At 28.8% G+C, this 24,257-nt stretch overlaps 3 protein-coding genes and 1 long non-coding RNA gene across 8 annotated transcripts in view; 2 read left to right on the top strand and 2 right to left on the bottom strand.

The window, feature by feature from the left end:
- LOC124432096 (monocarboxylate transporter 10-like) overlaps positions 1–6,531 on the top strand; it is a 95,249-nt gene extending 88,718 nt beyond the window's left edge. For 2 of the 3 annotated variants that reach the window (XM_046980657.1, XM_046980659.1), the window contains 2 exons: positions 1,035–1,241; positions 1,724–6,531. In XM_046980657.1, the coding sequence (XP_046836613.1) occupies positions 1,035–1,241; positions 1,724–2,154 (638 nt within the window). In that variant the 3' untranslated portion in view covers positions 2,155–6,531. The remainder of the gene's footprint in view (positions 1–1,034; positions 1,242–1,723) is intronic. The other variant, XM_046980658.1, reaches the window with a different exon arrangement.
- Positions 5,415–7,353, bottom strand: LOC124432106. Its single transcript, XR_006944185.1, has 2 exons — positions 7,247–7,353; positions 5,415–6,979 (listed from the first exon to the last, which is right to left on the bottom strand). It is a non-coding gene; the product is annotated as an uncharacterized LOC124432106 (long non-coding RNA).
- Positions 7,354–8,145: 792 nt separating this feature from the next.
- Positions 8,146–23,274, top strand: LOC124431957 (polypeptide N-acetylgalactosaminyltransferase 5). Of its 3 annotated transcripts, none has more exons than XM_046980385.1 (8): positions 8,146–8,958; positions 15,378–16,195; positions 16,352–16,670; positions 16,778–16,955; positions 18,457–18,637; positions 19,325–19,563; positions 19,646–19,780; positions 19,864–23,274. In XM_046980385.1, exons 2-8 carry the CDS (start codon positions 15,595–15,597, stop codon positions 20,011–20,013), a joined length of 1,803 nt encoding a protein of 600 aa, XP_046836341.1. In that variant the 5' UTR covers positions 8,146–8,958; positions 15,378–15,594; the 3' UTR covers positions 20,014–23,274. The 3 variants fall into 3 exon arrangements, with proteins under 3 accessions (XP_046836341.1, XP_046836340.1, XP_046836342.1); XM_046980384.1 differs by lacking the exon at positions 18,457–18,637 and adding an exon at positions 17,315–17,495 and having other exon boundaries at positions 8,147–8,958; XM_046980386.1 differs by lacking the exons at positions 8,146–8,958; positions 18,457–18,637 and adding exons at positions 9,408–9,524; positions 17,315–17,495.
- On the bottom strand, positions 23,264–24,185 carry LOC124431961 (60S ribosomal protein L37a). The gene is made up of 3 exons (XM_046980390.1): positions 24,089–24,185; positions 23,530–23,658; positions 23,264–23,445 (listed from the first exon to the last, which is right to left on the bottom strand). Exons 1-3 carry the CDS (start codon positions 24,089–24,091, stop codon positions 23,299–23,301), a joined length of 279 nt encoding a protein of 92 aa, XP_046836346.1. The 5' UTR covers positions 24,092–24,185; the 3' UTR covers positions 23,264–23,298.
- Positions 24,186–24,257: the final 72 nt, after the last annotated feature.

Raw genomic sequence — 24,257 nt, forward strand, 5'->3', positions numbered from 1 at the left:
CTTAGATGATTCTAAAACTCTATTATTCTCTTTCTAAACTTTCTATATTAGTAGTTTATTTTTCTAGATTATAAAACTATAAGCCTAATTATAACGAGACGAGAAAAAATACGAAGGAGTAATTAATTGATTTTGAAAATAATTATGAAATTTTTTACTTTGTGCTAAAAACTTTCGAAGCACCCAGTATAAAATCAGCTGTTACGATAATATCAGAGTTCCTTTAAAATATGCAACAGGCAAGTGTCAGAGAAAGTACACGTTAACGAATGTTGATGCTGCAAGCAAGAAAGAATGTAAGAACCGACGTTGGCTAGAAAGATATAAGAACTTGTAATATATTACGGACGTAAAGATAAAGATAAAGAAAAAAGAAAAAAGAGAAAGAGAGAGAGAAAGAGAGAAAGAGAAAGAGAAAGAATAAGATGCGAAAAATACTGCATCTCAAAGGGAAAGAAGAAGAAAATGAGAGATACGAGATACATACTAATTAACATAATTAACGGGAACGCGATTAGGAAAGAAATAAAAAAGAAATTTTTGGAAAAAAGAAATAAATATATAATAATTCGTACGTTGTTTACAGGTATTCGTATATTCCAAATACATATACGAATGAAAGCAAATATTGAAAAAAAAAAAAAAAGGAAATTAATAATCGATCGTCTCGTTGTATCCATCATATAACAAAGTTTTTATTTTTTAACTTGGTATTCAAATAAACCATAGGTAGAGTCCGTGGGAATATTGATTTTTCAAAAAAACAAAAAAAAGAAAAAAAAAAGAGAGCGAGTAAAGAAAATACAGAGAGAATATCAACGCTCGTATCGTTCGCTTCAATAATTACGCATGTTGATGAAAGTTAAAACGATTAAAATGAAATTAGAGAAAGATATAGAAATGAGAACGCGTTAACGAGGTTAAATAATCGAAAAATTAAAAGAAGATATAAATAAATAAAAAAAAATGATGAATAATATCGTAGAAGGAACGATAGATTAACGATCCGATTTAGATTATCTGTTTGTTTGAAGCTATAGCTCAAGTGGCGCTTGGTAGTGTGGAAGGTTATCACGGATTGGTCTTGGCATCAGGCCTTTATGGAGCTTCACTCGGTGGTGCCCTTTACTCCCTAAAGATGTTGGCTCTCGAAAGACTAAGGGCAAGACATTTCGCTAGATCTTGGGCTCTTGTTCAAGCAGCGGAAGCATTGCCCATCCTACTCGGAGTTCCTCTTACTGGTAAGTAAAGATATCGTTGAACACGATTCGAAACATTAATATTATAATTGTAGAATAACTCTACTAGATGATGAAAAATGTTAAAATTGTGACACGGGAATGAGCAGTTCCGTCTATTAATTTAAATAGTCATCCGCTGGATATCTTAAGTCCGTAACTTTTCTCATGAATCTTATATTAGTCATAAAAAAAAAAAAGAAAAGAAAAAAAGAAACCCAGTAGTAAAGAACTAGAAAGAAGAGAAAAAAAAAATAATAACGAATGAGAAGGAATTTGCATGTTAAGTTCACCAAGTTAAGGGAATATAGATATAGGAAATTTTCTACGTCCAGAGCGAAGTGGTTGGTTGATGTTAATAAAAGAAAAAGAGAGAGAGAGAGAGAGAAGACGTCTTAACGAGTAAAACTTAAGATGTAGGAAGAAGTATCGTAGGAGGTTAAGTACCGTCTCCGTGGGTCTACTAAATTTGCGTTATCACGTAGGTTACATGAATGCTAACAGCCCAAGGGTGGGCTACTATGCGTGCACGTTGAGTTCCTTGTGCGGCGCCGCGTTGCTCTTCTTGGTCGGTTGGGGTCGACAGCCGACATCACCAGTTTTACCCGGGCCACGTTTATCCAGTCTCGGTGCCGTTCCACCGCCCTGTGCCTGTCCACCACCACCAAGACCAAGGTTACCCAAATCTCAGTCCCTACATGTACCCCTCGACGTTGAGGATAACGTACAGGAAAGGGAAAACGAGAGTATACACACTGCCGAACATTATTACCAACCACAATTTCATGCTCCGCTTAGGCCGAGCAAAAGTGTACCAGAAGGTTTGAGTCATCCACATCAACCGGATCCTTATAGAACAAGACCGAGGCGTTATCGAGATGTTACCGTTATCGAACAAATTACCACCAGCGTTTAAAAGGACACTTTTCGGTAATGATACATGTAACTTAGGCTTCTAGAAAAGGAAAAAAAGAAAAGGAAGAAGAACAAAAAGAGAGACAAGTACCTACTATGTTTCACGCCTTAACAAATTTTTAACGCGAAGGAATCTTTAAGAGTTTCGATTGAAGTTAAACAAGATTTTGATGTTATAATTCTTGAACTTTTCATTGTTTATGAAAACGTTCGATACGATAGCAACGATCTCTATCAAATAGCAAATCTATAAATATCCAGGCTGTTTGGCTTTTCAATCATTAAAAAGGAACTTAAAATCGATTCTCTATTAAGGTACGTCAATGTCGGCAATTCCATGTGTGGGCAACATTAACGAAAGACCAAATGTGTTTACATAATCGTTAGTCTCGTGTGTGTATGTATCGTTTAAACAAGATATGTGTATGTAGAGAACGGATCGATCAAAATTTCCAGGGATAATTCAAAAATAATGATAATCAAAGAATATACAACAACAAAAATTAGATAATAAATAAATAAATATTCTACGTTAAGAAGAAAGTTAAAAGTAACAATAAAAGATCAGTTAGATAATCGTAAGACTTAAAAAAAAAAAAAAAAAAGAAAAAAAACTATGATAGTTAACTAATATTTCAAAGAAAAAAAAAAAAAAAGAAAAAACAAAGGAAACGTGCCATTTGACCTTCCCGTGAACTTTATCGTCGTCGTAATAAAACAAATAAAGAACAACAAAAATATCGAGAAATGTACTTTCTTCTCTGACTAACGATTCAACACAAAAGTGTATCTCTAGTAAAGCGTTTAATGTAAATGAAGTTATCTTATTATTTGTACTTATCTCAAACGAGCGAAGTTAATTAAGTTCGCAATGCGTCGATTTACATATATATATGTATAATATATATATATATATATACATATATATATATATATATATATATATACATATATGTATATATATATGTATATATATATATATATTAATATGTATATATATATTTAAACGAATAATCAAAATTGTAATCATGTAATAATAACTTATACAGGTTGATTCAAAAGTTCCTAAGTGGTCCAAAAGTTCACAGATAATTTTATCAATTACTTTTTTTTTTAAACTTTTTAAGCTTGCACTTAGATTTGTAATTTTACAATCGAGTGTAAAAAAAAATTAGCCAAAAGAGTCTCGAATAAGAGTAATCGATATTTAAAAACATCTATAAACTTTTGAATAATTTAGAATCTTTTGATTTATCCTGTATAAATTAGAAAAAAAAAAAATATCTATTCCCGTTAACGACGTCAGTTAAACTATTATAAACATATATAACTACGAGAGAAAAACGATTCTATTGGCTAAAAAAACGATGAAATTTTATTTCTTATTACGTTGAAATTTATTTGATAAGTTAAAATGATAAAATTAATGTTTGATTAAACTTATAAATTCGTTATCAAAGAAAAAAAAAAAAAATATATATATATATATATATATATATATATATATATATATATATATATATATAGAACACATATCGCGCTAATGTCGCGGCAAAATTCAATGAATTGATTTCTTCCCAAATTCTCTCTATTTTGTGCATATGTTTATCAAATGTTTTGCTATTAGATATCTAATACACAGAGAGTAACAAAAACGCAACAATAAATTCGCGTTACATTACGTTACACTGTTACGTATAAATAATAGAAATTGAATAATGATATATGTATATTGGGAGCTGGTCTCCAACAAGAAATAAATACAGACAACCATACATACACACACATACCACGAATTGTTAAATATTCTCATTCGCGTTTAAACATCGTACGCGTATTTACATTATGTATACATATGAAATATATATATATATATATATATATATATATGTATGTATACACTTATATGCACAATACGAGAACAAGATGGAAGTGGTGAAGAAAAACGAAAAACGACTTATAAGGGAAGAAAATATTTATAGTTAAGACTGAACGTCTACGAGAAATTTTCTTCTCGCATTGACGACGACGATAAATACAAATTTAAAAAAAAGAAAAAAAAAAAACTAAAGAAAAAAGAAAAACAAGGAAGATTAAAAAAAAAAAAAAAGAAAACTTTTAAACGCACTTTGTAGCATGTATGTGCATTTCTTAAGGAAATTGATAATAACAATTATAATTACACCTTCCTCCCCCTTCTCACATAAAGATTATCAAAAGATCAATTTTATTCGCATGATCGATCGTTTTTGAAATTTTCTTACGTTTCTTGCTGATCTAGAATAAAATAATTAGTACCTGATTATTATATATATATATATATATATATATATATATGTGTGTGTGTGTATATATATATATATATATATATATATATATATATATATCTACAGGGTATGCCACAAGTTTCTAGATGGATCAATAGTTTGTAGGTAAATTTAAAAATTAATTATTCTTTTTCGAGAATCTTTAGAATAAATTTCTTTTCAGGTTGTAAAACTATAAGTCTAATTACAAGTCTGAAAAAAATCTGAAAAAAGAGTAATAGATTTTTAAAAATCACGTAAGAACTTATGGCCCACTTATGAACTTTTGGCCCACCCTGTAATTAACGCTATTACTGCTGCTGCTGCTACTGTTCATGCTATTTTTCGTTGATATTTATAATCGTCGCGTTATATAATAAATCATAAAAATAACAAATAGTACATATATAAACGTGAATTACAAGAAGCAGCTGTTTTTGATACGTAAACTTCAAGCTTTTTTTCTTCCTTTCTTTCTTTTTTTTTTTTTTCTAATTAATATTATATTATATAATAATGTGGCGGTGTTTCGCTCGATTTACGCAGGATATGTCGAGAATATAATTTAGTACGGTGGATTGTTGGAATGTTGCCAGTTTCTAATGGATACCAGATATGTTACGGGTTTTTCGATATTCACTCATATTTATACCGTTGGAAGTCAATAATTACAATATATATATGTATATGTATATATATATATATATATATATATATATAAACATACGTGATACTTTCTCATTAAATTTTAAATGCATTATTTGTATAATTAATAAGAGAAGCTGTTGCTTCAAATTCTCATAATAATCATATTTTAAAAATAATTCGCAACTTGTAAATATCTTTTTTTTCTTTTTTGATTATTAATTATTATTTTATATTGCACATAAAAATTGTTGAACATTATTGGGTAGTATGTAAGACATACACATATCTGTTATTCTAATATTTTCTCCTTATCGTGGGTGTACGTTATCGAATAAAACAAATACTTTACGTAAACACACATATATACGTAAATTTTCCAGCAAAATAAATGAAGAAAAAGAAAAGAAGAAAAAGAAGAAAAAGAAGAAAAAGAAGAAGAAGAAGAAGAAGAAGTGGGAAAACATTTTTCTATGTTTAATATTAAAATATAATTGTATAAGTGAGCAAGTGAGATATACGTTGAATTTAAATTTATCTAATGCGTTATCATTGGCATAAAAATAATTCTATCATGTTTATAAAAAAATATATTGAACTTGTTTCGTTGAGAACGATATTAAAAAAAAAAAAAAAAAAAAAAAAAAGAAAAGAGAAAAAAAAAGGAAAAAGAAATGTAACAGATATTTATATATAATGCAAATAAGAGATAAAGAAAAAAAATATGGATTATCAATTTAATAAATAAATTATTAGAATGATGAATTCTATACGTTGTGATGAAAAATTAAATATATATAAATATATATATATATATATATATATATATATATATATATACATAAATATATATATATATATATATAAAAAAAAAGAAATAAGCAAAACACAATTTCAACATCCATAATTAGTAATCAATTATATAAATAGTGAATCTGCTTATTTCATTATAATTTCAGCTCGCTTGATTCAATGAAAAATATTCTAATTAACTCGAAACACATTAATCAACATTATAACTAAATACGCATTATGATCTCAAAAATCGTCTCTATCGAATCGTATATAAATAAATAAAAAGAAAAAAATCTTCTCTAACTTGTACAATCACGACATAGATTTAGAAAATAAATAAATTTTCATCTTTAACAACATCGATAACTACGAAACGGAATCGATATAGCGTGCGATATATATATATATATATATATATATATATATATATATATATATATATACACATACACATATATGTATATATCGTAGTTTGACGTAAATCGATTTAGAAACAATTCATTATTTCATAACCTTGTAAATAAAAGCTTGCAAGGTCTCCTGTTACGATACACGAAGCATTTTGTAAAGTTTTATAAATAGTTCTATGTAGTTACACAGCTGGACCAATAAAGTATATATATATATATGCATATATATACATATATGTATCTACCTGTACCCACATAGATACAAACATACATAATGACACATATCCGTCTATTTGTAATGCATATGACATCAATGCATATAATTAATAACGATCATAATTAATATATATCATTATTAATATCGATCAATATTATTCTTCTTCTTATGCAAGAACTAACGTCATTTCTAACCTAAACGTAGTGGTTGCATCCTACGTAATAATAAATAAAAGTGCACATGCACATTTCTGCATCATTTTCTACCGTCTATTTTTTAATATCATTTCAATTATTTTAAAATTATATTCGAACAAAGATAATCAAACATGCATATACTTGCCTGATTATATTCTCTCTTCTTCTTTCTTTTTTTATTCGGTGTTCTTTTCTTCGAACAATTTTTCATATAATTTGTAACTATTTTTTTCTAGATCATTCACGATCCCGATCACTTACAAGGATAAACGATTGTCAAGATAAAAGATAACTATTCTAATTTAGTACGATTTAATCAACACTACCAATTTGATGAATTAATTAGCACCGTATAAGGAAACAAATAAAAAAATTTTATATTTTTATTAGAAAACAAATTCATTAACGATACGTCGCCATCTTTTCAATAATTTTCGAGCGACTCAAATTCGAGAATCTTTAATAACTATGTCTGAACATTTTTAATATTAAAAACATGATATTACGTTTCAACAATACTTACACAAGATAATATTTGTAAACAAATAACTTAATACAACAAATATATATCAAAATATCACAAGAAATTATGTAGAAATAATAATGCGTATTATCTTTCGACTTTGCCGCTCGTACCACTTCCAACTAATCGCAGTTTCTATTGGAGAGCAGATGTCGCCACCTATATATTACCGTTGTTGATACTTTTCAATATTTGCCTTAGGAACAGATGAAGACGGAAGATAATTGGTCTACGACGGTGTGTATTCGCGTATCACGATTTCACCGACGTCTGTGATTGGACGTTAAAAGTGACGTAATAATCACCGCGTTAAATCATTGGAAGAAATCAGATTATTACATTGTTCTAAATCATTTAATTGAACATAATAATTAAACGTGATCTATTCTAAAAAAAGATTTGCCTCAGGATCATAATCGAATGATTAAACATTTATGACTTTTGACATTTTGTTTCGCTCTACGAAATCATAGAGAAATATTGAATTATATAATTATTTAATGCCAAACAACATTCAAAGATACTTTTATATAATTTGAGAAAAAAATTAAATCGTAAAATACTGAACAAATAATTATCAATCATTCTTGGATTTTCAATGTATATTCGTTAATGAACGTTTCAATTCGTTGCATCGTATCTCATTGATATTAATTAAATAATACAATTGTTTCACAACTGCAGCAATCAAAGATACTTTTATTTGATCTAAGAAAATAAAATTAAATCGTAAAATAATATTGTATGAAAATATAAGAAAATAATGTTGGATAAGGAGTGTTATAATTGGCCGTTGCGTTATCCTCAAGCGCGACCGTCTACGATTCGTTAAGATCGCGACCAATCAGAAGGTAGTATAGGAGTAGTCGTCGCAACGCAGTGTGAAGTTCGCCGGTGATGGACGATGGGGGTGAGACGGTTGTGACGATCGAATTCTCACGTTTCTCGGTAGAAGTGAGATAGATAGGAATAGAGAGAGAGAGAGAGAGAGAGAGAGAGAGTGAGAGAGAGTGAGAGAGAGAGAGACTGTACAAGAGAAGTAGACTGTAAGCCGGCGGTCTTCTGTAATCGGCGTGACGTTAATTTTGACGTGCGCGAGTGAGTGCGTGAATTCTTAGATTTCGTCGCGTCGTCGTCATTGTTGTGATCGTGATCGTCGTGATCGTGATTATCATCATTGTCTTTATCGAATCGTGCGTCTTCCGTAAGTCGCGGTTCCGTTTGATTCGAGCACCGCCACCTTCTTCAACCACCTCCAATCTGAATCAATCAGAACGTTCTTTCGATCCGAAACAGGCGGCGGCTCATTCGCGATTATCTTTCTTTCTTTCGTTCGTACGTACGTACGTACGTACGTACATAGATTCGTTCATTCGTGATTTCGTCCAATCTTCAATCTGTCTTTTCATGTTCCTCGTTTCTTCGAAATCATCAAGGAGGAACAATCACGTACACGCGTACGTAAGTAAGTGTCGTCAACGCAACGGAACGACGCTCTCGCGTGCCTTCAAGAAATAAATACCAACATAGATGTATCCTAACGTGTATATGTACATCTTCTTCGTATTCCTCGATTTTTCTTCTCCTGTTCAACGTTGATCCTGTAAAGAAAAAAGAAAAAAAAAAAAAAAAAAAAAAAAAAAAGAAAAAGAAAAAAAAAACAGAAAAAAAACGTGGGTGCCAAGGACATTCGTCTCTTTCGGAAAATAAAGGTACATATATTATATACGCATATATACAATTTAATTTCTTTTATTAAACGTTTGTTCTTAGAAAATTCAAACCATGTGATTTATGTATAGACTGTCCTGTATTTACACGTATGCATACTCGTACTCTCTCTTTCTCTCTCTCTCTCTCTCTCTCTCTCTCTCTCTCTCTCTCTCTCTCTCTCTCTCTCTCTCTCTCTGTCTCTCTCTTTTCGCCTCGTGTACTTATGTTAGTTCTTTTTAGCACGTTACGTGTGTTAGTTTTAACGGTGACGCGGCGTAAAGAGATTTCAGGTACACACATACAATCATCGTCTTCTCAGAGGGAAGGTTACGAAAGCATCTCCTCGAACGCAACCTTGATTTCAATTCTATACGCGTATAGTTAGAAGAATAGTTATATATATATATATATATATATTTTTCTTTTAGAATAATGAAAGGAATTATTATCAAGTGAAAATAAAGAAGATTAATGAACGTTCACCTGACGGTGGTTCTTCGTATGGAGAGAAAGAAAGAAGGGAAAAAGTTTCTTTTAGCGGTCGATGCGCTCGAATTATTCACAGGTTCGGTCTGATCCACTTAGAATATATTTTATTCTAACTTTCTTAATGAATGAATTTCGTATCATTCATCATCGCCCGCGTAAAAAGGAATAGTTAATTTTTAATCTACGTTATTGTATCATTATTATTATTCGTTATTATTATATTATTATTATTATTAATTATATAGTTTTTTTTTTTGTTTTTATCAATTGCGGTTGTCAATTGGTATGTCGCGTATGGTGTTATCGAGATACCGTTCGATACAGTGATTCGTTATTCGTGACACGTCCCAAGTGTCGATCGTCGGATTCCAATCCGATTAGTATCATGTAAACGCGTTGAAAATTATCAATTCGTGTGATAAACCATACAATCTCAACGAGAATGGCATATAAATCATATTGATATAACTTCTTTTTTGGCAATAACTTAAAACGAATCATTTAAATAGAAATAATAGTTTTATAGAGAACACGTATAATTTATTTTCATCTTTAGACTTTTCATTGTTCTCATTTTATTATTTTAAAAACATATATACATGTATATTGTTCATAGCATTTAATTTTTTATAAATCAATTTTATTTGGCACATAGACAAAAATGATATAACGTTAAATATATATATTATTTATATTATCCTAAGAGTATATATATATATTATAATGATGTATATATATTGTATAATATAAGTACATATATATATAATTGAAGCCATTAATCCTCTGTAATCTAATTTTGTATTGTCTAAGCTAAGACAATATAATGTCAAAGTTATATTATATTAATATTAGTATACTAAATATAATCATGAAGTATAATTTATACTTGGGAACTATGAGAAATAATTTGAAATATAAAATGATAATTAATTTTTTAGGGGGAGAATATAAAATGAAACTTTACAGATCATTATATATATATAGAATATATAAATTGATATTTGAAGTATGTGATTTCAAAGTTATATTGCATTATAGAGTATCAAACATTATTAATCTCTTTGAAATACCTTTATTACGTAATTAAAATTATAGTCAGAAATAACAAATGTTTATAAATTTACAGAGCAAACAAAAGGACATAAAATTATCGAGATAATCCAGAATAATAAATGAAACGTGTGAAGTTCCGATGCTCCCGTTGAACAAAGTCATTAATGTTTCTTTTACATACAATACAGTAGTGTAGTTTGACGTATGCATATCGGACGATTATGAGGCTTTTATCTTTTTCGAGTAATAATTTCTTTCTACTTATGGAAGATGGACATAAAGAAAAGAAATACGTAGAGACTCTATCGTTACGTTTTACATTTTCACGAAACAAAAGCAATTCTTATTTTCTTAAAGATAATCGTTTCCTGGCGTTAAAATTATCATCATATTATTTTTCGAATTTCATCGTGCGAATATAATAGATAAAGCTAACGTTGTATGACCCACTTTATGTGCATCCACTTTTTATTTTTTTTCTTATATTACATTTAATTTGTTTCACAATTTTTAGAGTTAATATTTTTAGTTGTTAATATAGGATTAACGAAAAGTTTCTGGCTGATCTTTAAATTCAATTACTCTTTTTCAAAGCTTTTTTTCAGGCTTAGTTTAGTAAATTAGACTCTTAGTTTTACAATTCGAAAATAAAACTACTCAAAATTCTCGTAAAAAAGGAATAATTGATGTTTAAAATTACCAAAAATATTCCACCTAATCGATATAAAATATATAGAATTGATATAATATAGGAGATTAAATTATCAAAGTAAAAGAATAGATCGATTTATATCAAATTTATATTCGAATTCTAACGCCAGATAATAGAATTAAAAAAACAAAGATAAGCAGATCTTTTGTAAATATGTAATGAAGGTACTTAACAGATTGATAAGAATTAATACTACTTAATGCCATATAACATTGAAATCATACATTTTATATAAATATATATATATATATATATATATTTATGTATTTATTTATTTAAAATCAAATAATAATTTATAATGAAAGAGTGGGATACAGAAAATAACGATTGGGCGACTTATTTGAATTCGATGCAATACAACGTTGATCCTTTTGAAATTCACTTGCATATTATGAAGCTGCATTTAGTTTGGATCGAATTGGATTTCGCTTGTTAATAATTGAGAAATCTTTTCGAAAAATAGTAATAAACTTTTTTATTCGTTGATATTTCGAAACAGAAAGAGAGAAAGAGAGAGAGAGAGAGAGAGAGAGAGAGAGAGAGAGAGAGAGAGAGAGAATTTCTTCTTCTATTACAACTGCAATATTTCGCTGAGCTGGTTAAATCCTGTTATACAATATAAAGAAATAAAATGAAAGAACCAAAAAAATAAAAAAAGAAAAGAAAGAAAAGATAAAAAGAAAGAAAAATGGCCAATAAGGAACTGAAAAAAGATAGGGAATGAAAGATAGTATTTCATCATCAGCGCTATAGCTTTGCTGATGGGAAGAAAAATTAGCCATGCATGACGTTTCGTTATGCTATTAAACTCCATATAGTCCATTCCATTTCTATATTATTCGTATTTTCAAATATTTTTACTAACAATAAAACTCATCAATTTTTTTTAATTTGTTTTCTTTGTTTCTTTTTTCTTTTTACAGTAAAACGTATACGACCTATAACTTTTCTATGATATTTTCATTTTTCTTCTTTTCTTTCTTTTCTTTATGGATTTTACATGATATTTGTCGTTTGATTTATTAAACAATACTATTTTTAATATTCAGATAAGTTCAATATAAAGTAAATAAAAAATAAATATAGTTGTTAACCTCTCAATAACTCAATATATATCGGGCCATAAAATTAAATTTTATTTTATATTTGTTTTTTGTTTTTTTTTAAAGCAAAATTTATACCTGCACTAGATATTTATAATTACACAAGTTAGCGCTAAAAGTTTCCTAGTGATTGTTAAAAGTCAATTACTCTTTTTCTTATTATTTATTTTTATTTTTTTTTTTTAGATTGTGAAACTACAAGCCTAACAATTTTTTTACATAATACAAAAAATACTATAACTTTTACGTTATATATGTAATTTTGTTGTGGAAAGAAAATAATTGGCTTATAGTGGAATCGACGATATTGGTCTTTTTTTTTTTCCTCTTTTTTTTTCTTTTTTAACGAACTTCGATCGGGTAAACAGAAACGTGTGTCTCACGCTAAATTCATTCTCAACAATGTGGAAAAGTATGTGCCGGTTTGTGACCCGTATAAAACAGCGCGCGTAATAACGGTATCCGTATGATACTGCGATCTTTATTGTATCGCAGTATCGTCGAGAGAAGCACTATTCTGGAATAATTTTCCAGTACTAGTATAACAGTACCAGTCAAATGTCGAAAAGATAATACTACAAGAAGACTAACGAGAACAATGAGAAATGTGTCCGCATATACTTTGGCGAAAGTAGACCTAGTTTTAGCTCATTAGAACCAGACGCATACAAATTACACTCGAAAATATGTATCCTCATCTTTCGCATTGAGAGAACACGCAACAAAAAAGAACAAACAAAAAAAAAATGCCAAGAAAGTAGGTTCATAAATATATTTAATACCCAAGGGATTTTGAAAACCAATTACTCTTTTTTTTTTCTTTTTCTTTTTTTTTTTTTTTTTTTTTTTTAGATTTATTAGGCTTATAGTTTGACTTAATTTGGAAACAAAAAAAAAAGTTAATCCAAATTGTCTGGAAAAAGGACTAATTGATTTTTCAAAATATTTAGGTACCATTCGTGTTCAGTCTGCATTATTAGTTTGAAAAAAAAAATATATATTTGATCATTTCTTATTCATTAATTGTTCAACCCCGTTTCATTCCAATATGCGATTTTATCTCACTTAAGATAGAAAGAATTCAATAAAATCGAGCCACGGTCGAGCAATCGACGTGTCATAAATTATTACCTCTTTTATTGCATGAATAAATTTTATGACAGAAATGTCATCGTCAGGAATATTCTCGTGTACCTTAATTATTTATATATTTAAAAAAAAAAAAAAAAAGGAAAAGTTTTTAAACCCAACAACGAACCCATCTTAAAATTTAAAAGCATCAAGCAACTTTTGACACACCGCTTAAAACATGTTACATTTTCTTTCTTTCTCCATAATTTTGAAATGACATTGATCTAAAAATATATATTTATATATTTATCTTTATACCTTTAATAACGTAATTTATACATAATAATTAAAATATTTTGAAAAGAGAGTGTCTTTTAATTCTAAAATGATCCATCTTAAAATCTAAAAGCATTAGGCAATCTTTAAAATACTTTGAAACACATTTTATTCTTTATACATAATTTACACAATATTGATCTAAAAAGATATGTATGCACATTTATCTTTATAACTTTAGTGATCTAATTCATATGCGAACTCAATAATTTAACATATTTAGATAGAAAGAGTAAAGAATTCTCTTCAATTTTCTAATTCTAAAGAAAAATAATCTATTACAAAAATTTAAAATCATTACGCAACTTTTGAAATAGTTTTAAACGTTAATAAAAATATAAATTTATTATTATTATTATTATTATTATTATTATTATTATTATTATTATTATTATTTCACAATAATTTACATTCATTATATTCTATTGATCTAAGAATGTATAAATATTTATATTCTTATTTTTTAATAATGTATATATTATATGTGAAAGGCTCTCTCATATACTTTCAATTTCAATACAACTTTACGTATGTGGGACACAATAACCTTCGCCAATGAAGATCCTGTTTGACTTATATGATCTCTTACGTGTCCTCGTACATACTTTTTCATGAGAAGATAACAATAGAAAGAAAAAAAAAGCAATTGTTTTGAATACATTTATTTGTTTTGAATAAATTTATCTTGCGAACAGAATGAAAATGATCTGATGTTGATCTCAAGAACGAAACATAGAGTGAATGATATGGCTTGTAAAGTAGATTTTATTTGAATCAAAAAATGAATAATGTTAAAATGAACAATGTCCCTTGAACTTTGTGAATATTCAATTAGAAATAATAAAAGAATAAATGTTGTCATATTATAGTCATGTCAACCAGGATGATAACGACAGAAAAATCGAATCTACTGTCAAATCATGTTCTCTATTAATTCACTATTAATTCAATAATCCATATATACTATATAGCTTCAAATAGATTAACCCAAGACTACATTAAAAATACCTAGGAACTTAATTTTAAAAATAGAATAATATACACAGCTGTATATGTATATATATACTACATTATATACTATATATATATATACATACGATATTTAACAGCAGCTGTTCCGTGAATATCGTTATTGAATTCGCTGTTACCTAGAAAATACATTATTTAATGGTTCTCTAATTAATTAATATCATCGGTTGCTCGGCCGTTTCCTCACCACAATATAATTTCCCAGAGAGTGAACGGTCTCATTAGTTGAGCGAAAGACCGAGAGATTGAGAGAGAGAGAAAGAGAGAGAAAAAGAGAGAGAGGGAAAGAGAGAGAGAGAGAAAGAGAGAGAGAGAGAGATTTGCCTTTGCACGGATCAATTTCCTGCGTACCTACGAAACGCATCCCGCACACAGTATTCCCTTTCGCTTTTTAACAATTACCAAAGAGAGAAAGAGAGAGAGAGAGAGAGAGGGAAGGAGAGATACGTTGTTGCTAACCAAAACGGAGGGAATATATTTTCTGACATGTGAAAGCAACGTAGTTTAAATTTAATTCGTTTAAAATGTTACAAAGGTGTATTTCGTAAAAAAAAAGTAAAAAAAAAAAAAAAAAAAAAAAAATGAAAGATTGTAATAAATGAATGTGAATATCTCTTTGTTTCAGGAGAAGCGGAAGAAGACTGTAACAGAATCATGTAAAATTATTTGGAAATTCTATTTGGATTCTATCGACTGATTGATTGATTGGTTGATTGATTGGTAAATATAATAATCTTCGGATAAGAAAATAAGGTCGAAAGAACGTTCGTTTTTTCGAAAGCGAGAAATAAGGAAAATTAGGTGATGCACTCGGGATTAAGAGGGCCAGGATTTGAGGGAAAATGTTTCGCTCCAAGATTCGCATTCACACGTGTCAAGTGATTCTTCTAACGTCTTTGGTATGGTTTTTGGTAGACGTGATGGTACTTATGTTCTATTCGGATTGTATCGGAGGATCCGGATGGGGTTGTTCCGATACGAGCAAGCAAACACCAACGGAAGAAAATCAGCCACATCCTCAAGCAATAAAAAGAGAAATTGTCGATCTACAATTATATAATAAAAGAAAGTATAAGCAATCGGAATTACATTTATGGAGACCGTCGAAAGTCGTTAGAGAAAATAAGGGTAGTCCAGGTGAAATGGGAGCAGCTGTACATATTGCTCCTGAACTCGAAACTAAACAACAAGAGTTATTTAAATTGAATCAATTTAATCTAATGGCTAGTGACATGATTTCTTTACATCGTTCTTTAAAAGACATTAGACTCGACGGTTGTAAAACGAAAAAGTACAACAAGTATCTTCCGGACACTAGTATCGTTATCGTCTTTCATAACGAGGCTTGGAGCACTTTGTTACGTACCGTTTGGTCCGTTATCAATAGATCACCTAGATCGTTGTTAAAAGAGATTATTCTCGTTGATGACGCTAGTGAACGAGGTCTGTGTTACGTTCTTCTCTCTTCTTCATCTTCTTCTTCTTCTTCTTCTTCTTCTTCTTCTATTTTTTTCTTTTTTTTTTTTTTCTAAGCGCTTCCTATTCCAATAATTTACAAGATGGTATAATAATTTTAACATATGACTCTTTCAATTGCAGATCATTTAAAAAAGGATTTAGAAGAATATGTTAAAACTTTACCCGTACCAACGTACGTTTATCGCACAGAGACAAGATCTGGTCTTATAAGAGCTAGACTATTAGGAGCGAAACACGTGAAAGGTCAAGTTATAACATTTTTGGATGCACATTGTGAATGTACGGAAGGATGGTTGGAACCATTGCTTTCAAGGATAGCAGACGATAGGACAATCGTTGTATGTCCGATCATCGATGTAATTAGCGATGATACGTTTGAATATATACCTGCTAGTGATATGACTTGGGGTGGTTTCAATTGGAAATTGAACTTTCGATGGTATAGCATTGTTGTTATTTTATTTTCTTATTGATTAAATTTCTCATTAAACGTAGATACGATTTTATATATATAAATTTTCTAATGGAGAAACTCCAATTAATAAGGTACAGAGTCGCACAAAGAGAAATGGATAGAAGAAATGGTGATAGAACAGCTCCTCTACGTACACCAACAATGGCAGGGGGTTTGTTTTCTATAGATAAAGACTATTTCTATGAACTTGGTGCGTATGACGAAGGAATGGACATATGGGGTGGTGAAAATCTTGAAATGAGTTTCCGAGTGAGTTTTTACGCATTACGAGTTAAAGTAATCGATAATCCATATAAAACTTTGTTTTTAACACATTATACCTTGTGCATTATAATGTATTTTTTTAATTTGTGAATTTTTTTTACTAACACACTGGCTGTTTACAAGATAAGAAAATTCAACGTTTATCTTTCTGACTTAATAATTCCATAAATGATTTCATTCTATAATTTCTTTTCTAACGCTTTCTTATTTATCTTATTAGACACACTTGCTTATTATGATTAACAGTTTCATCCTCAGAAACAGAGAAATACCAATTGGTAATCATTATGGTCGTATGAAATTTTCACTTGTATTTCTATTTTTAAATCATAAGTACCTTATAGGTATGGCAATGTGGTGGAACATTAGAAATCAGTCCATGTTCACACGTGGGACATGTATTCCGCGACAAGAGCCCATATACATTTCCTGGTGGTGTCAGCAAGATAGTTCTACACAATGCGGCCAGGGTTGCCGAAGTCTGGATGGATGAGTGGAGAGATTTTTACTATGCCATGAACCCAGGTTAGATAAATAAATGCATAGTTCTATCTATTCGCATTAATCAATATTCGATATGATTCGAATAATACAATTAAGTTTTACTAATGACAACTACTGCAAAATTTAATGCATGTATGCTGGAAATAATAAGCAGACAGTATGCTTCAAAACGCAAATTGTTTTATAACTCACTTTGACAGAAATACCATGTCATATATGTAAAGAAGATATTAAGATATTAAGTCATGTGAAAATAAGATAATAATATGTATAACGGGTATCTGATATAAATTATTGTTAGCTACATTATTTTGTTAGTGATTATTGTTTTTCTTTCTTTATTTTTTGTTTTCTTGTTTTTTTTTTATTTTTTCTTTTTTTTTTTTTTTTTTTTTTTTTTTTTTTTTTTTTTTTTTTTTTAATCTTTTTGTATTTTTAGCGTTCTAAAGTACAGTTGAAAAGAATATTTAAAGTATGATATTATTAAAACTTTGGAATGGTTTTTTACATCCTGCACATTTGTTGTGTGATGTTTTTTCATCTATATCATACATTTAAATAGCTGCATTACAAAGGTGTAAGAATTTTAGTCTATTTATTGCTTATAAACTTAAACATAGAAAGTAGATGAAGTGATTTCATAATTACTTGGTATAATGTTAAAAATGTTTCTTGTTTGACATGTTATGTGAACATAGGGGAAACTACAATAGTTACAAATAATTATGCTTTACATTTTTGATAATGTATTGATTTATTTGATATTCTAATATGTGTGAAAAGTAGCCTTAACCACTCATCCATCCAGCCAACTAACATAAAATATTGCTTGCCTTTGATATTTGTTTAGCTATATTATAGGAATCCACGGGAGAGAACGAGGTCGAGAATTTGATAACATGCATAATGTATCTTCTGATTTTCTTTTTATTATGTAATTTTATTGTATTTGCTAACACACTAACACAACTGAGTTGGTTAGATATGGATGTGTGGTGGGACATTGGAAATTGCAACATGCTCACACGTTGGACATGTATTCCGTAAGTCAACTCCGTATACCTTCCCTGGTGGTACCAGCAAGATAGTGAACCACAACAATGCGCGCCTCGCAGAGGTCTGGTTGGACCAATGGAAGTACTTCTATTACAACATTAATCCAGGTAGCACTAACACCAATGTCTCAAAAAAAAAAAAAAAAGAAAAAAAGAAAAAAAAAGAAAGAAAGAAAAAGAAAAACAATTCTTGTACCTTATATATCTATATACTTTATATATACTTTTGATTTCTTTATTTTGCATGTATCTTTTCTTTTGGGTGGTTAGCATGTTTTTGCAACTAACACAATTACTTTATGGTTTTGGAATATTGCTTATTTCTGTCAGATACCCGTTTATGTCCACCTTAGGGCTCTATTTAATTGTAGGATTTTTAATCAGTATTTCAATTTCAGCAGCGAGAGGGTATTGCTTAAACATAATTGATATAGTTTTCTAAAAAAAAAAAAAAAAAGAACTATAATAAAATTTTCTTTGTTACTAAAATCACGTTATCACTATCGCACATAATATTTTTACAGTGTACGAGTTTTCACACGAATAAATAAGAGCCATATCACGAAATTCTTTTCACTTTCAAATATCTAATTATTTGTTCGTGCCTTGATATGATGCTCATGGTATATACTATGGTTATTCTCATGGGCAAATATTAATATATCACACATCGCAATTTCTTTATTTAGCACATATCCTGAAATAATTTATTACCTTATTTTCTACTAATATATATTCACATTTTGATAATAAAATATAATGCAGTTATCCTTTATCAAAAATAAAACTTTGCAGGTGCAAGAAATGTAGTCGTTGGAAATGTATCAGAACGAATAAAACTAAGAGAACGTCTTAAATGCAAGAGCTTCAGGTGGTATTTAGAAAATATTTATCCTGAATCACCAATGCCGCTAGATTATTATTATCTTGGTGATGTTAAAAATGTTGATACGCATACCTGTTTGGATACCATGGGTAGAAGAACAGGAGAAGTTGTTGGCATTAGCTATTGTCATGGACTAGGTGGTAATCAGGTATATTTGGAATGTTTCAATTATGAAAATAATTTATTTGTTATAATTTGTACTTATATTGACAAAATATCATAATATGTAGGTATTTGCTTACACGAAACGACAACAGATAATGTCGGATGATATGTGCCTTGATGCAGCCAGCCCACAAGGTCCAGTTAAAATTGTTCGTTGCCATGGGATGGGTGGTAATCAAGCATGGGTCTACAATGAAGAGGTATAAAAGATAAAATTCTTTATGAAATACATTTTCTTTAATATTAATAATTTATTGCAATTGCTTAACTATGAACATTGTAGACAAAGATGATTAGGCACACAAATACAGGCCATTGTCTGTCAAAACCACGTTCAGGAGATGCCTCGCAGCCTGTTCTTGCACAATGCGATCCACATAATGCTGGACAAAAATGGATTATGCAAAGTAAATTCAAATGGCAAGCTAGCTAATATACATTGAGCTTAAGTGCAGACCTCTATACAATATTTGTTAATATATTTAATAGATTATAATCAAGGAACTGACCATAAGATAATATCGCGGCAGAATGATAAGTATTATGACTGATAGAAACATAATCGTTGTATTATGTTTTGTCGATTCATTGAATTGATATATCAATGAAATAGACATTGGGAAAGAAATTAGCTTCATGTGAATTTCATAATAAGAACAAACGGCTCGCGAGTTGAATAATTCATTTATTTCTTAAGATAAATATTAATTAGACTTTACTAAGACCATGGTGTTTAGTTACTGCCATTTCTTATGGTATGCCTTGATTAATGTATGAGAATAAAAGAAGTAAATTTCTGACTGTGTGAGAACGTGCAAGAGTGATACTCAAAAAGCAAAAAGAAAAAAAAAAAGAATAAGAGAATGAACTCTTTAGTAAGCAGTAACAGAGAAAGCATATCAGAGACCACTGTTATAAATAAATACTTGTTAACGTAAAAAGAAAGAGAGACGTATTTGATAATTTGGGGTGCGTGCAATGGCGGACGTTTGAAAGATATTAATCTATATGTGTGAAGAAAAAAAAAAATATATAAGGATATGCTAAATTTGTAAGTGTCACAACTATGATTGTGTGAGTGTTGTTAGTATGAAAGTGAAATTCATGGTGACACTACTGGTTATACTAATTATAGAGAACTTGTATCGTACAATCCATTATTAGTTAGGGAAGAGCACTGAATCTTTTTATACCGATACTTCTGACAGTTCCTTGCATTTCATTCGTAATTAAGTTGTTATGCTTTTGTTTCAATAAAAGCAAAGATTTCTACTAATCTTATTCACTAAAGCATAATGAGATTACATTTACGAGATTTTAGTTAAATATGAAAGATTACCGGCTGTTGTTTGTTACAATCTTGTTATATATCTTACATATTCATTTAAATTTATGATATATGTCTTCCGCATTTTATTAATAAAGACTTCATATTTTTATTGTAATAGAATAAATAACTATTCTTCATAGATATTACATTTTGCTTAAGCATAGTTTATTATTGCTAATATCGCAGTTGAACAAAAAAATGTTACACCATTGGATAGGAGTAAATAGATGTCTTTCAGATTCTGGCGCCCTTCCCTTTGATATAAATTTTTCAAAAGAAATTGCAATATTCGTTATAGTTGAGACAATTATCTTTTTCGTGCCCATGTAAAATAATCTCTGTACTTCCTATATCTACAGTTAGTAACACGTGAGTAATACAATTTTTCTTACATTCTCAACACACCCATTTACGATATTTAGAACATGTTGTGTACCATAGTAAAACTTTAATACTTAATGCAACATTAGTATTAAAGAGTAATACATTATTAACATTTATATATTTAATCTGAAAAAAAAAATATTATGGTGATGGTACAACAATAATTTATCGTTTATAGCCTATATATGTACATGTAATTAGACTTTTAAAACAGCAATGTTTATTTTTGTACAGGATTTAGATTGATTTTATATATTTGAAAGAGAGAGTCTAACTAAAATTTACAGTTAAACTATTCAGATTCAGTAAAATATGTTTATTGATGTAAAAAGAAAACAAAAAGAAACAAAAAAGAAAACGAAGTGATAGTATTTCCATGTCATGTCATTCCATATATTGCAATCCTAAGTTTATTTTCTAATACACTTCTTAATGTTTGCACAGAAAATGAAGTACAAATACCTTTGTCTTAAATAACATAATTGCTTCATTGCGCATTCACCAGTATATTGATCAAATAGAAATCTTTGATCGTTTTGTTTTCTGTATTTTTTAATGTTTTTAACATATATATAAACATATATATATATACATATATGTATATATACATATATATAAAAAAATATATATATATATGTGTACATATATATATTTACAAATGTTAAGCTTAATTATAGTAATGTCCATTACATAGAAGAATCCAATGAAACAAACTTCCAATATTTTAATATCTTAAAGAGTGTTATTTATTTACTCTTATTCCATCTTGACGAATTTTTGTTTATAATATGCTGAAAGTCAGAAGATGCAAATTTAAAGACAATAAAGCAATCTACACAGGTTCCATTAAGTTATATATAATATATATATATATATATATATATATATATATATATATATATCGATATTATTCTATACTTGTGAACTGTAAATTATACTTAATTTACAACAAGCCATTTTGAAGTAATCTAGTGTACTTATATTGTATGTAACGAGTTGCATGAAAAAAAAAAAGAAGCATTTACCAATGTTACATGGCCTCATATACTTTATAAAAGTATAAATCATTGGGCAACAGTAAAAAAGATTCTTAATAAGTGGATCAATATTCATTTCTAGATGTTTAAAAGTTACTAAGTTGCAAAAGTTTTCTAATCAACATAAATCTATGAAATTTTTTCGAAATATATATATATATACACATAAATATATGTGTATATATATATATATATACACACAATCAGTTACATTTGTAAGAAACATACACCTTCAATTTAATTTTGATAAAAATCACAAAATTATAAATAATTCTATATAACAAAGCCTTAAAAAAAGGTATACGTATCCTCATGTGCTACTTATCTGTGAAATGAAACGTGTATAGAATATGACTAATTTGCCAGCTTTTAACAAATAAATTATTTGTTATATGTATCTGCACTGTACAGATTTTTTACATTCTAACTACAATGTATATTCTTTTATATAAATCAATTAATACTTATATTGTTAAAACATAGTTCATTGTATAATTTATACTCTGAATGTACATACATAAAAATAATTAGGTGTGTCGATACCCTGAATTTTTGAGTCCAATGTGCCTCAAAGATAGAATACTACGAGTATTTAGTGGTGTATACATAGAGTCGTACTTCTTCAGAACTATTTATCTCAAATTTGAAGTAAAGTCACATTTACTGAGGGCAATTAAATATAACTGGATTATAATAATGATGCTTTGAATAAACTAGACTTTACTTTTATTATCGAATGGCTCTGGACACTTTGTAACTTATTGTATACTTTGAACAGTTACTGTTATTTGTTATCTTTTTTAATGTTAAGACAAAGATACAACCTGTAACTTCAATGTATAGGGTGGTAATTCATAAGTCAATTATACTCGTAAAGTTAAATCTATGACAATATAAATTTATGAGTCAGGAGATGAAATAAAAAATAGATGTACAAAATGTACTTTAACGTATTTATTATATACATTTACTGCTCTTTAACTTCCCTTAATCTTCGAACTGCCGACCTAGTCGATGCAGCAGCAGTTGTAGAATATACCCACGCACCACCTGCGACTGTTCTTTTGCATCGTTTACATGACCAGATTCCAACAACACTGCGTTTCATAGCATCCTATAGAAATAGAATTTAAACAGAAGTTGATTAATATTATAATGAAGTACAAACAATATATATGTGGATAATATATGTACTAACCTTGCCACAGAAGGTACAAGTGTATTTACTATGCTGTGTTATTTCCATTTTTTTAACCATTTTCCTAAGAGAGGCTCCATATCGGGTACCATATTTCCCTGTGATTCCAACCTTCTTTGTACGTTTAGCCTAATAGCAGAAACCAAACCAATTTAATTAGACAATAATCAATATGTATATAAAGAAATTTCTTTTTGACATGAAAACTTTTTAAACACACTTATCACAATATAATTTGATACTGTTAATTATTTTAACATTACACATTAATAATCATAAATTAATAATCTTTAATCTAAACGGAAATTACATTTCTGTTAAATAAAAAAAAAAACAAATTTTGATTTTTGTACTATTTAGATAAAATATCACAACATTCAGAATAAAAAGGGAGCAATTTCACTACATAACCTCACATCACAATTTTACTTAAAAATATAACATTCTAAGATAATATATGTACAAAAAATTGTAAAAACATTATAACATGATATACTTATAATAATTTTTTAAATAGATTCAAACGATTTTATTAAAAATAACAGATTTGACATCTTACCATTTTGCACAATTATGCGACACCTTTGTGAAAACCGGAAGAAGGAACGCGAGCGCCAAAAACGATTCTAGTGAAATAGACCGCGCACCGGAAGTGCGGAGGAAATTCAAAAAACAAAATTATTATTTGATTATTTAGTAACAATGATGTTTAATAAGTGTAATAATAG

The sequence above is a fragment of the Vespa crabro genome, chromosome 23 (assembly GCF_910589235.1).
Source record: "Vespa crabro chromosome 23, iyVesCrab1.2, whole genome shotgun sequence".
Taxonomy (NCBI): domain Eukaryota; kingdom Metazoa; phylum Arthropoda; class Insecta; order Hymenoptera; family Vespidae; genus Vespa; species Vespa crabro.

Excerpts from the sequence above, each read along its gene's own strand:
- LOC124431957 (XM_046980385.1), top strand. The coding sequence starts at position 15,595 with ATGTTTCGCTCCAAGATTCGCATTCACACGTGTCAAGTGATTCTTCTA. Across the intron at positions 16,196-16,351 it reads TGATGACGCTAGTGAACGAG|ATCATTTAAAAAAGGATTTA; the intron begins GTCTGTGTTACG and ends TTTCAATTGCAG. Across the intron at positions 19,564-19,645 it reads ATGGACTAGGTGGTAATCAG|GTATTTGCTTACACGAAACG; the intron begins GTATATTTGGAA and ends CATAATATGTAG.
- LOC124431961 (XM_046980390.1), bottom strand. Across the intron at positions 23,446-23,529 it reads CTTGTACCTTCTGTGGCAAG|GATGCTATGAAACGCAGTGT; the intron begins GTTAGTACATAT and ends CTATTTCTATAG.